We start from the raw sequence: 11,790 nt of genomic DNA, 5'->3' as shown, positions 1-11,790 counted from the left end.
TGCTACTACTACTACTACTATTACTACTACAGTTGCTACTACTACTATTACTACTAATACTACTACTACAGCTGCTACTACTACTACTACTACTACTACTACTACTACTACTACTACTACTACAGCTACTGCTACTACTACTACTACTATTACAACTACAGCTGCTACTACTACTACTACTACAGATACTGCTACTACTGCTACTACTACTATTACTACTAATAATTACTTTTTTAGTATAGGACTTTTCAAAACACAGGTTACAAAGTGCTTGTAATAACTACGTGGGTAATGTAATAACTTGTCAAAATGTAATAAAATTGTCCACTAAATGAGTAAAAACTATAGTAATTATTAATCTAATAAATTTCCATATAATGTAATAATCAAGGTTCAGTTGCTTCACAAGAGCTGGATACTTGCCATCTTAAAATAATCATGAACACAACCAGCAGTCAGGTAGTTGTTTACAGTTGAGAATAGAGTAGGTCCTACAGCCCGAATGACCTCTTCCATGAACTTGGTGGGTATAAGGTCTAGTGGACTGGTGAGCGGTGAATGGTCTCATATGTGATACAACATCCATAAGTTCTGGCAGAGAAATTGGCGTGAAGTGACTGAGTCACTGAGCCAAGCGAGGGCAGAGTGCTTCAATATGAGTAAGGGGGAGTAATCTTGGCGCTAATACCCTCTATCCCTCTAATGCCTCATCAACAGGATAAAAACACAGACGGCAGCGGAAGAAACAGAAACACCAGTGTGAGATCAATTGTACTAAATAGACACGTGTAGTACTGCTGATTGGCAGGAAAATATTTGTCACGCATATGCTTGATTTGTAAGAGAAAGCTCATCAACTGTAAATAATGGACATGCAGTTTAGTGCTTTTCCACCTGCAGTCAGCTCTCCTGCAGCTCCTTTTTAGGCCATACAGTAGGTGCTGTTATTTAACCACAGTGATGCTGTAACAGAAGAGGAGGAAAGCGTGAATGGAGAGAAAGGAGGGAAAGAAAGGGACATATGAAAGACCAAAGGTGTGGAGGAATAGAGAGAGATAAGGCAGAGATACATCAGCACGGAGGAGAGAAGCAGTGGTGGAGGAGAGACGGACTAGAAGGGAAGGAGTGATCTCAAGGTAGATCAAAAGGAGAGCTGTTTTGAAAATACTCTCGGCTTTCCCAGTCTGTTCTCTCTAGTCCGTATCGTCCTTCTTTACTGTACGCTCTCTGACCAGCAGCTGTATTTCACTGCCTCTGGCTGTAATCTCGCTCTTTATCTCTCACTAATCCTCTCTTTATTCTCACAGTGAGATCACTCATAGCCATCTTGAGACTGAAAGTGCATGTCGCTCCCTCTCCTTTTCGGTCTGCTCTTACCCCTTTCCTCGTGTCGTCTCGTCCTCCTCCTCTGACCTCACCCACCCCTCTCTTCTCCGGCCCCTTGCCTCATCTCCTCTCTTCCTCCACTTGCTCTCATCCCTCCCTCCCTGTCGTTCGCCAGGCTCTCCGTTCAGAGATGAGATCACGCTGGCCATCCTCCAGCTGCAGGAGAATAACAGGCTGGAGATCCTGAAGCGAAGGTGGTGGGAGGGAGGCCAGTGTCCCAAAGAGGAGGACCACCGTGCCAAGGGTCAGTCAACTGCAGCTCTCCGTCTCCTTTCCCCTCTCTCTCTCTCTCTCTCTAATGTCCCCCCTAATAGTCTCCTCACTCGCTCCTACAGTCCAGCTAATGGCTAATGCCTAACCTAATGTCCTTGTGAAGGGTGCTTAGCACAATCTACTTTCCCAAATGTCTGCTGTTTGTCTCAGGTGGTGTGTAATGGGAATTTTATTAGATCGTGAGTGTGTGTGTTGACGCGTGCGTGTAAGTGTGCCTGTGTGCTTGAGTGTCTGTGCCTGTATAAATGTCAAAGACAAAATGAAAATGTCCCTGCATGTGTGTTGTTGTGATGCATGTATGTATGCCACTGCTGTTGGATGAAAACCTCTATTTTCAAAAACGGTTTTAGTAAAAAAAAAAATAGCCTTCATTTCTCACTGCGGAGCAACGTTGAGAATCATGATATTTACTCAGTCAGTACATTATGGGCCATATAAATTTTTAATTAAAGTAGGGTGTGTATGTGTGTGTGTGTGTGTGTGTTAACCTTTGTCTCCTGTGGCCCACCCTCAGGCCTGGGCATGGAGAACATTGGTGGCATCTTCGTGGTGCTGATCTGCGGCCTCATCATCGCTGTGTTTGTGGCCATCATGGAGTTTGTCTGGTCGACGCGCCGCTCGGCTGAGACTGATGAGGTATGCCCCCATACCTGCCCTCGCCGACCCCACAGCCACACCCCAGTAGGTTCCCATGGCAACCCGCCAACCCTTTTGCTTATATTGTGGTGTGTGTGTGTGTGTGTGTGTGTGTGTGTATGTGTATGAGTTTTGCTTTTTGTTGCAGCTTCTGCCTCCATTCGTGTGTGTTTTACTGTTTGTGTGTGTGTGTGCTATACTGTTGGGGGTTCCATGTGTTATGTGCATGTGAAATGAGGAGAGTGTTCAAGTATGCTGCACTGTACTGCTGTAGTGTCCAAAAATGCAGCACTGTTTATACAACAGAGGATTTGCTTTCAGTTGCATGTCCTGCCTGTATCTGAGTCACTGTGTCCTTTTAGCGTTGGTGTTTGACAGTATGGTGTTAAGTGTAGTGACTGTGAGCTAAACTTGATGGTATGGATAAGCAATATTGAGACATGCCAATATTTGCTTGCATAAAGAAGTAGTGTGATCTTTTTCCCTGGCATTAAATGTCATGATGTATCTTCTTTTACATGCCTCACATGTACGCTGGTATTCTTCGTTTCCATTCTTGGATTACTTCTCACCCATCTCACTGTGCGTCTCCCTCTCAAACACACACCTCCTGTCATTTGGCCATCAGTGTCTGTTCTCCGATAACGAGTACTGTTTCTGTTTATGTGAGCACATGATTTTTATTATAATTTTAACGAGAATGTTGTTCGTGTCTAGTGGACTTGTTGATGCATTTTGTTCGTCATGTGTGCAAGTTAGTCATGCCGTTGGAATGAACAAACAGACTTTTCCTTTGTGTGAATGTGTGTCTTACTATATGTGTGTGTGAGAGAGAGAGAGAGTGAGTGTGCTTGAGAGGGTGTGCACAGCTGTGGTATGTGTGTGAGACTGCCTTTGTGTATGTGCACCTGAGTTTGCAGGCCTGCCTGTCCGTTCATAGTGCATAGTGCCATTATAAAGTGCCCATTAACTAAACAACATTTTGGTGTTTTGTGTGTTTGGATTGTAATAACTCTCTCTGCTCCTTGGATATTCTCCCATCTCTATCCATCTCCACATTCTCCCCCATCACCTCCTCATTTCTGTTTTTAATACCATCCCTCCATTTGTTGATCTCTGTCCCCTTCCTTCTCCACCTGCAACTGTCCCCTCTCTACCACACCTCACTGTGTCTGGCCTTTCTATCTATACCTGCCTTGTTCTTTTTTTGCTTTTCCTTTCTACTTTCTTGTCTTCCCTCTGCTCTCCTATCTATGTATTGCCTTCCCACTGTCTTGTTCTGCTGCCTGCCTATGTTGCTTCTGTGGCACCCGTCCTTTGCCTCCTTCCCTTTCCCTCTTCTGTCCTTCCTTCTTTCCTCCCTCCTTCCCTTTCTGCTCTAGGTGTCTGTCTGTCAGGAGATGCTCACCGAGTTCCGAAACGCCGTCTCCTGTAAGAAGAGCTCCCGCTCGCGTCGCCGTCGGCCCCTCAGCAGCTCAGCGGCCCTGCGCCACCCCACCCGCATAGCTCTGGGGGCCCCGCGGCCCCTGCGCCTGGTCAGAGAGATGCGCCTCAGCAATGGCAAACTCTACAGTGGCGCCGGCCCCCTGACAGGTGGAGCCGGGGCAGGAGGAGGCGGTGGAGGAGGAGGAACTGGACCCTCAGATCTGGGCCCTGGACCCCAGCGGATCCTGGATGACCCACTGGGGGCCAACACCACCCCTCCTCCACCAGCCCCTACCCCTGTGATGCTGCCCTCCCGCAGTTGTACCCATGTGAGGATCTGCCAGGAGTGCCGGAGGATCCAGAGCCTGAGAGCAGGCACCAGTATAGGATCAACCTCCACAAGAATACCACCTTCTTCAGCACCCCTGCCCCGGCTACCCCCACCCCCGCCCCCGTCTTCATCCAACACAGACAGTGAGGGCGGAGGGGGGCCCAGCCCCAGGCGGCTGCACCACAGCCCCCCACCTCACACTCCAAGACCCATACCACCTCCACAGAGCAGCAACACCACAGACCTACTGGGCGACCAGGACTGAGACTAGAGGGAGGGGTACAAGGGCTGGAGGGGACCATAAGTGGAGTCAAGAGACATTTGAGCTGCTTAGAGAAACACTGCTCATCTCCATTAGTGGAATTCATGGGGGAACAAAAGAGAGAGATGGGGGAGAGATGGAGAGAAAATGAGCTGAATATGGGGAGGCCAACCAATAGAAAATGAGATGACCTTTAAAATCAGAATGGAGGAGGAAAACTGCAACCCTTTCTCCAGTCGAGCATGAGGCCTACAGTAACAGTATCTCCCTCACTGGCTCACTGGCTACAATCATGCTGTAAGATGATCATCAGTTAGGTTTAGTTTTACTTTTACGATGGCTCCTACAGTATCTTTCTGCGACCCACACTGAACTCTGAACTGAGTGAGACAAAGCAGTCAAGTGGAAACGCACATGACCAACATCCTGATGGAGCTTCTGGTTTCCATTGGCCTCCCTTTTCTCTCCTTACTTCCCTCTCCCTTCACCCTTATATCTGAGAGGCCTGGTTTTGCTCCACAGACGCTTGTCTTGAGGCTAACTATCCCTCTCGTAAAAAGAAGCCTTGGTGGAGGACATACTCTTATCTGTATGTGATCTGAAACAGCAACTAAAAGACTTCCAGAGAATTATTTCCTGTTGTTTTTTTGTTGTCTTTCTTGTTTTGTTACCATTGTTCTAAGTGGGAATTACAGAGTTAAATAAAGACTATTTGTGACAAATATGGTGGATTATAACATTCTAAGGAAACTTGACCAAGGCCAATTGTGTGGAAGAGTTTTGTGTCCCTCCCTGTACCCCATAGCTGCTTTTTGAGATGGCACTTTTGAGAGGACGGATGAAATGACCTGAATGAAATAACACACATACATCATAATGCGAACTGTAACAGAGGAAATCGTGTCAGTCTGCCTTTTACTTACACTGTGTGTGCGTGTGTCTGTGTATGTATGCATAAATGTGTGCTTCCTGTATGTCCATCAGTACTTACTCAAAGTTAGGAGAACTGTGTACCCAATGACTGCACCATTCTAGCAATGTATGATAATCCGACAGCGACAAAGAGGGAGAAGCGAGTGAGGGGCTTTGAAATGTGAAATTAATGTTCCTCGTTATCCTGGGTAACACTTGCCAAGCTTTTACTTCTTTTTTACTTATGTTCACACAGCATAAAAGAGATAGAGAGACAGGGCGAGGGAGAGCCGGAGACAGAGACGCAGATAGAGAGGCAAGGAGAGAGAGGAGATAGAAGGCGGCAGGGAGTGAAAAGGACACCACTGTATTTGAATGACAAAACCCTAATTGAACTACTTCCATTATTAGATCTGTCCTGATCTGGTAATTCTGGGCATCTTTTAAGGGGCTTGCTTCTGTGCCAGCAGGCTATAGCTGCAGCTTCTTCCCTTCTCTCTGTTTAACAGACAGACTTGGCCGTCCACAGCGGAGGCTGCTGCCAGAGTGATAGACTCAACACAGACTCAACACAGGCCTGTCAATACTGTCGCAAGCTTTTGATTGCCTAATTACTCCGCTCAGTGACTGGGGGCTCATTCAGGAAGGGGCTGAACATAAGAAAACATGCTGAGAGAAATGGATTTAGGTGAATATACAGGATTTTCACTCAAACAGAGAGGGGAATCTGGTCTCTTTTAAAGATGTCCTTAACATTATAAATCTATTATTGTATGAAGCCCCAGGTTAAAAAAACAATAAAGACACATTGTTGGTCATGGTGCTTAATAATCCCTTGAAGGAGCATGGACATTGTTGTCTGGGCTAACAGAACTGTGTTTTGTTTCTTAATATTTGCAGACATGATCATTATATTATGTATGTTAAATACAGCCATTCACCTGCAAGGCTTGCAATGAAAAAGATTTGAAGACACTATTGTGCTCCAGATAATGAATGATAACATTGTTTGGACACATTATGCTATTTCTCTGAATGATTGCTGTCAGCAGAATCAGGCCTGGATTTGATGTGTCTCTTTCTCTCTGTTTACTTCTGCTTTGTGTTTAGACTGCTGACACTGCAGCAAAAGTCAACCCACTCCACAAGTAGGCTCAGTACACACGCACACACACACACACATGCGCACACACACATACAGACACACAAATAGAGTGAGAAGTCCCCAGCGCGTCTTCTTTTCTGATTCTGTTCTTGTCTAAATGCTGTAAATCCACTGGGTTGTTTTCAAAACTGTCTTCAAAGTCTCTTTTCCTTTTTTTCTCTGCTTCATGCTGTAAATGATTTCACAAAACTTTGCAGGTGAAAGCACCACGTGGGGATGCATTATGTGGATATCTATCAAGAGCTTTAAACCATCAGCTAACAGCTTTTATTAGCTGTAGGGAAGATGTTATTGTGGAGAGGCGAGAGGAGGGGATAAACCCTAAAATGCTGGAATATTGCTGGTATGAATGTCAAGGGGAAGGGAGGGTCACAAAACAAATCAAATGGGGTGTCTGTGACTGGTCACTCCGCAAAACAAACATTTTTGTTTACTTTTATGTTCTTTTCTTTGGTATTTTTTCATATTTCTATACTAGTGCTAAATGGATTATTAAAACAATGATGATGAATATTATGATTAAATTGTTGTTATTATTATTCCTATTGAAGAGCAAGAGGTTCTATAGTGTGCTTGTGGGTGAAGGAAGGGAGGGATGGGGAGGTGTTGGGATGAAGGTGCGATGATGCTCTTCATAGAGATCACCCTGTTGTTCAAACCTATAGACACACAAACTCCTTTTGGAATAAAAAAATATCCAAACAGTCCCGGAGTGGCATGGTGTCTGTGCTGTTGAAGTGGAAAGTTCTAGTGTCTGTTACGAATGTCATATGTGAGTGTAAAGAGTTTCATGATGTGTTTTCTTCAACTAGCATTTGTCTTATCTTTCTGTATTCCCTGCCTTGACAGTTTAACACTCTGCAAGATAGGCAGGATAAAAGACCACAGATTCTGAAAGTGAAATTTATTGAGCAGCAACAGCCATGAGCAAAAAACTTCTGTTTTCGAACATATATAGAGATGAGGCAGAGGAATGTCTGTTTCTACAGGATCTACCTCCTAGCCATCAAGACTTGCTAAACAAGAACCCTAGGGTTGAGCTCCCTCAAAGACATTTGACTGGTTGTAAGCCAATTTTCCAAGCACTGAATTTCAATGGAAACTCAATGGTCTTTGTGCAACACAACTGAAAATTGAACCATTCAGTTTCTGGATTTTAAACAGCAAAAGACTGATTATGTTCTTGCCTGACAGCACCGCGCCAATGTGGCAGAAACAGTCCTGCACCCACATTGTGATTGTGACACTGTGGGGAATCACAGTAGGTTGCCCAGATAAGATAGCAAGATGTTATGCATCATTTAAGCAGATTTGCAAAGCTAATTGTGTGACTTTTCTCTGAAGCAAGTGACGCCTTATTTGGTGATATATTCTGATGCTGCAGCTTCCTCTTACACAATTCTGACATTCGCATAGTTGATGTGACAGACAAACCCAGTGCAGAGAGATGATTGGGTACGATAACAGGTAACCACAGCTGCTATCAGTATCTGTGCTACTGGAGCACAGACACACTGTATCACAATGAACCGCCTTCCGTTGAGCTTAAGATTGTCTTTTTCCACCACAGTCCATGAGGAAGAGCACTCCATCATCACTTCGGGGTACGTCTCCCCCCTCTCATCTGGGGTGTCGATGCCCCACTACCACCTCAGAGTATGTGACGTCATCAGCATGCCTGCTCTCTGTGTGTTTGTCATTGGCTAAAGGAGCAGAGGTTATACTATCTCTGCTCCTGGGTGGCTTGAATGTGATGTCAGAGTAGACCAGATCCTGTGAGCGAGAGAGAGAGAGAGAGAGAGAGAGAGAGAGAGAGATGGAGACTTCAGTACTCAGTTATATCATCATTGATATATCACCTTGCCCTGTCAAAACAACTGCATCATCACTCTGTTTTTACGTGTCACAACAACGGCATAATCAAACTTCACCTAACTGAAATAAATTCAACTGAAATTTAAAAAAACCCACAATGAAAAGGAAAACAACTGTAATTCAGTCCTGATAGACGCTATGGTTGCAATAATCTCACCTCCTCTCTTGTCCAGGCCATATCCACCATTGGACCGTCTATGTCTGAAAAGCAGACGTGCTTTAGTCAAAGGGAAGTGAAGTAAAAATATAAATTGTTCTGCTGGCTGGTAACAGTGAAAAGGAACTGTGTTTGGAGAATGTGTGTTTGTGCTCACCAATGCAGATGCTGTTGTGGTTGACCAAACCGCCACGTCTGAGCAAATAAATCAAAAGTATCAGTTCTTCTGCACCTGCTCTCAGATTAAAAATGAACCAGGGTCGCGGTAAAATCACTTTAAATTCAGCCAATTCAGGAAGTCAGTATTCTTCTAAATCCAAGAAATCTTTATGTATATATCATACCATCTTGAATGAAATAACTCTATCATCATGCTCTATCATGAACCAATGAATGGCAGAATCACTTTATATTTTGAAATGTATTGAATTTAAAGTGAACTGAATCCAACTCTGGAGTGATACAGTGAAGGGACACAGACAGTATGACGGATTCAATTATTTTCTAATATACCACATGGTTCATAAATGTTGATATATTAGTTTATATCTCATGATTTAGACTGGGGATCATGGGGGGAGAAGAGATTGCTTTTCAACAGGACTTTGCTACACAAAATATACGTCAGACACACACATACACACACACACACACACACACACCTCGTTCTGGTGATGACGAGGTAAGCTGTGGCCACCGTGATGACCAATAGCAGCATGACAGCAATCACTATACCAGCAACCACCCCTTGTGATAAAGACGCCTGGTCTGGGGAGAAGAAACAGGACTATGATCAGCTGTGGAACTGCAAGATCAACTCCGGGCAAGATCTGTCAGAGTCTATTTCCAAAGCAATTATTTGCTCAGAGCAGGAACTGTATGGTGATGTATCATTTTAATAATGTCCACGGCGTTTGATATGATCCCAATTATGTGATATCAGGATCGGAATCACATTATCCGTCAAGTCCAATAGATGTACTGGAAGAGTGGAGATACATATCAACTTAGAAAGTAACACAGTAAGATAATTCTCTTGGTGTTTCATGTGATCCCACTTATTGGATGAGAGGATCAGGATCGTGTTATTCCCCGTGTTACATGTAATAGACTGGAATTTGTCATTGTGGCAGTGCTATAGCAACAGAGATCTATGGGAAACACAGTACACAGCAAATTTTCCAGTGTTAATAGTGTTGAGTTTTCAGAGGTAATTATACTGAGTTGACAAGTGTTGATTGTGGTGTTGTTTGTCCATTCAGAGAGCTGATTTAGCTCTGTGGCGGCTGGTCAAAATTATCTAAAAGTGTTAAATGAAATCTGATGGGTGCTGATTTTTACACCCGGAGTTAAATTAACACTGACGATTTTGCTGTGATATTGATACAGCACCGAGTTTCTATGTAACCTGTTTAGTGCTGAAATGATTAGTTGATTGATCGATTAGAATTTTGATAATCGATAAAATGTTTTTGTCATTCATCATGTAAAAATACCAAATATTTGCTGACAGCTTCACAAATGCTAAGATTTGCTTGCTTTTCAATGTTTCATATCATTATAGAATTAATACTTTGGGTTTTTTTGGCTGCTGGTCAGACTAAGTTCTGTAAGCAATTTTAAGACTTCACTTTGGCCTCTGGTAATTTGTGATGGGCATTTGTCAATATTTTTTACATTTTATAGACTAAATGACTAATCGATTAATCGAAAAAACAATCGATGGATTCGTCGATAAAGAAAATAATCGTTAGCTGTAGCCCTAAACCTGTTTCCATGCCCATACGTTAGGTGTTGACTTCACGTTCATTTTGAGATCAATACATCTTGTTGATTTGGCCACTGACTGTAACGAGGCCTCGCTCACCCAGAACAATGAGGTTGGTGGTTCCCTCAAACGAACCACTGGGGAAGGTCGCTATGCTGCAGGTGTACCGCCCTCCGTCAGCCATTTTCACGTCTCTTATGATCAAAGACTGATCACCTTTGGAAGAGTCTGCGATATCCACTCTCCCCTTCAGAGTAGTGTTAGGAATATAATCTCCGTAATTGATATTTGAAACAATTATGGGTATTTTCTTCCCATCTGGTGGCAGCAGATCCCACTGGACCTGATTGAAAAAAGAGTCTGATGGTCCTTTGATGAACTGGCATGGCAGGGTGACATCACGCCCGAGGTATCCAATCACTTCAGGCCAGACTCTGATATTTTGTGCTTCAGGGACTGCAGAAAGATAAGAGGATATGATGGTAAAAGGTGAAAGACAGATGGTGATGAAAAAGGAGAAACTGTACGATCCAGTTAAACTCTGGTTGTACTGTTTCATCAGTCCTATAGTCAAAAATGTAATTTTCCATTAGGCTGTGTCATCAAAAGACATTCTCTGGAAAACAAAAGTCAATGGGAGACTACCTTTGTTTTTTACTTTTACATTTCACGACCAGAAAAGCCTTATTTCAAACACATATGGAGTCAACAGCTCTGAATAAGAAAAAGTGCCTTTCTGCTTTAAAATATTACCATTAGCTCTTAGGCTGCTGCAACTTCTCAAAAAAGAAGATGCATCTGCACTGTAGATATCAGTCAACTTTTTTAAATTAGACAAAATTTAAAACGGTTTGTCTTACCTGTGGGCAAAATGATGTAAATCAACGTCAACAGTAAGAGAGGAAATCTGCTTTCAGTCTTCATTGCGCACTCGTTCTTCTCGGTTCCTCAAGCTGCAACAATTTTCATACTTTCAAAAAGTGATCACGTGATCTCTTAACTACAGTAATAAGTTAGGGCTATTTCCCAACAGTTTCTCAAAGGTGTGCAAATCAACAGAACGGCAAACGTAGCTTTCAAAAACTGAAGAAGACCGAAAAAGACTGAAAATAAAACAATAACAGTAAAATAAATCCGCTTACCCAAGAAGGAGAAGTGAATATTGCTGCAGCAGGGGAACTGAGCAGAAGCTTTCCATCCCGCATGGTTTTTGCTGCCGCTAACACGGTGCCGGAGGTCTTGTAATATTTATAAGCTGACGAGTTCACTCTTCTGTATTTGTTAAGCAATTCACCAATCCTGCTGATTGCTGCATGATTTTCGATGTGTGTTTTTTTCCTCCCTCCCTCCCTCCGCAATAGCTAGAAGTACAACACTGACCTCATGCGGTCAGATGATGATAATGTCTGTCAAACTTTAATGATTGCTTTTGAAAATGTAATGGGCTTTCTGTATGACCAAATCAGTGGTTGCAAATAACAGACAAATGAAGCAATGCCGAGTTGGTGAGTCAGTATGTCAGGTCCATTACAGTATGTGTCAGTGCTTGGGGTGGAAACTTGTGTTGAAAGAGATAATAAAAAAGAGGAGATAAAGAGGG

The 11,790-nt window shown here is 43.4% G+C and overlaps 2 protein-coding genes across 5 annotated transcripts in view; one reads left to right on the top strand and one right to left on the bottom strand.

The window, feature by feature from the left end:
* grik5 (glutamate receptor, ionotropic, kainate 5) overlaps positions 1–6,964 on the top strand; it is a 27,212-nt gene extending 20,248 nt beyond the window's left edge. Inside the window, exons 17-20 of one of the 4 annotated variants that reach the window (XM_071526108.1) lie at positions 1,502–1,630; positions 2,174–2,295; positions 3,678–3,867; positions 3,910–6,964. In XM_071526108.1, coding sequence (XP_071382209.1) covers positions 1,502–1,630; positions 2,174–2,295; positions 3,678–3,867; positions 3,910–4,316 — 848 coding nt within the window. In that variant the 3' untranslated portion in view covers positions 4,317–6,964. Of the gene's footprint in view, positions 1–1,501; positions 1,631–2,173; positions 2,341–2,923; positions 2,961–3,677 lie in introns of all 4 variants that reach the window. The other 3 variants (XM_071526109.1, XM_071526107.1, XM_071526106.1) reach the window with 3 other exon arrangements.
* Positions 6,965–7,307: 343 nt separating this feature from the next.
* On the bottom strand, positions 7,308–11,471 carry LOC139649638 (nectin-2-like). Its single transcript, XM_071526110.1, has 7 exons — positions 11,333–11,471; positions 11,051–11,143; positions 10,290–10,646; positions 9,085–9,190; positions 8,580–8,617; positions 8,423–8,466; positions 7,308–8,163 (listed from the first exon to the last, which is right to left on the bottom strand). Exons 2-7 carry the CDS (start codon positions 11,112–11,114, stop codon positions 8,011–8,013), a joined length of 762 nt encoding a protein of 253 aa, XP_071382211.1. The 5' UTR covers positions 11,115–11,143; positions 11,333–11,471; the 3' UTR covers positions 7,308–8,010.
* Between the last annotated feature and the right edge of the window lie 319 nt (positions 11,472–11,790).

Source organism: Centroberyx affinis, unplaced genomic scaffold (assembly GCF_046629955.1).
Source record: "Centroberyx affinis isolate AG114_WGS23_722 - 3 ecotype Tasmania unplaced genomic scaffold, CSIRO-AGI_Caff_v1 ptg001385l_1, whole genome shotgun sequence".
NCBI lineage: Eukaryota > Metazoa > Chordata > Actinopteri > Beryciformes > Berycidae > Centroberyx > Centroberyx affinis.
This window is presented reverse-complemented; position numbering and strand designations above follow the sequence as displayed.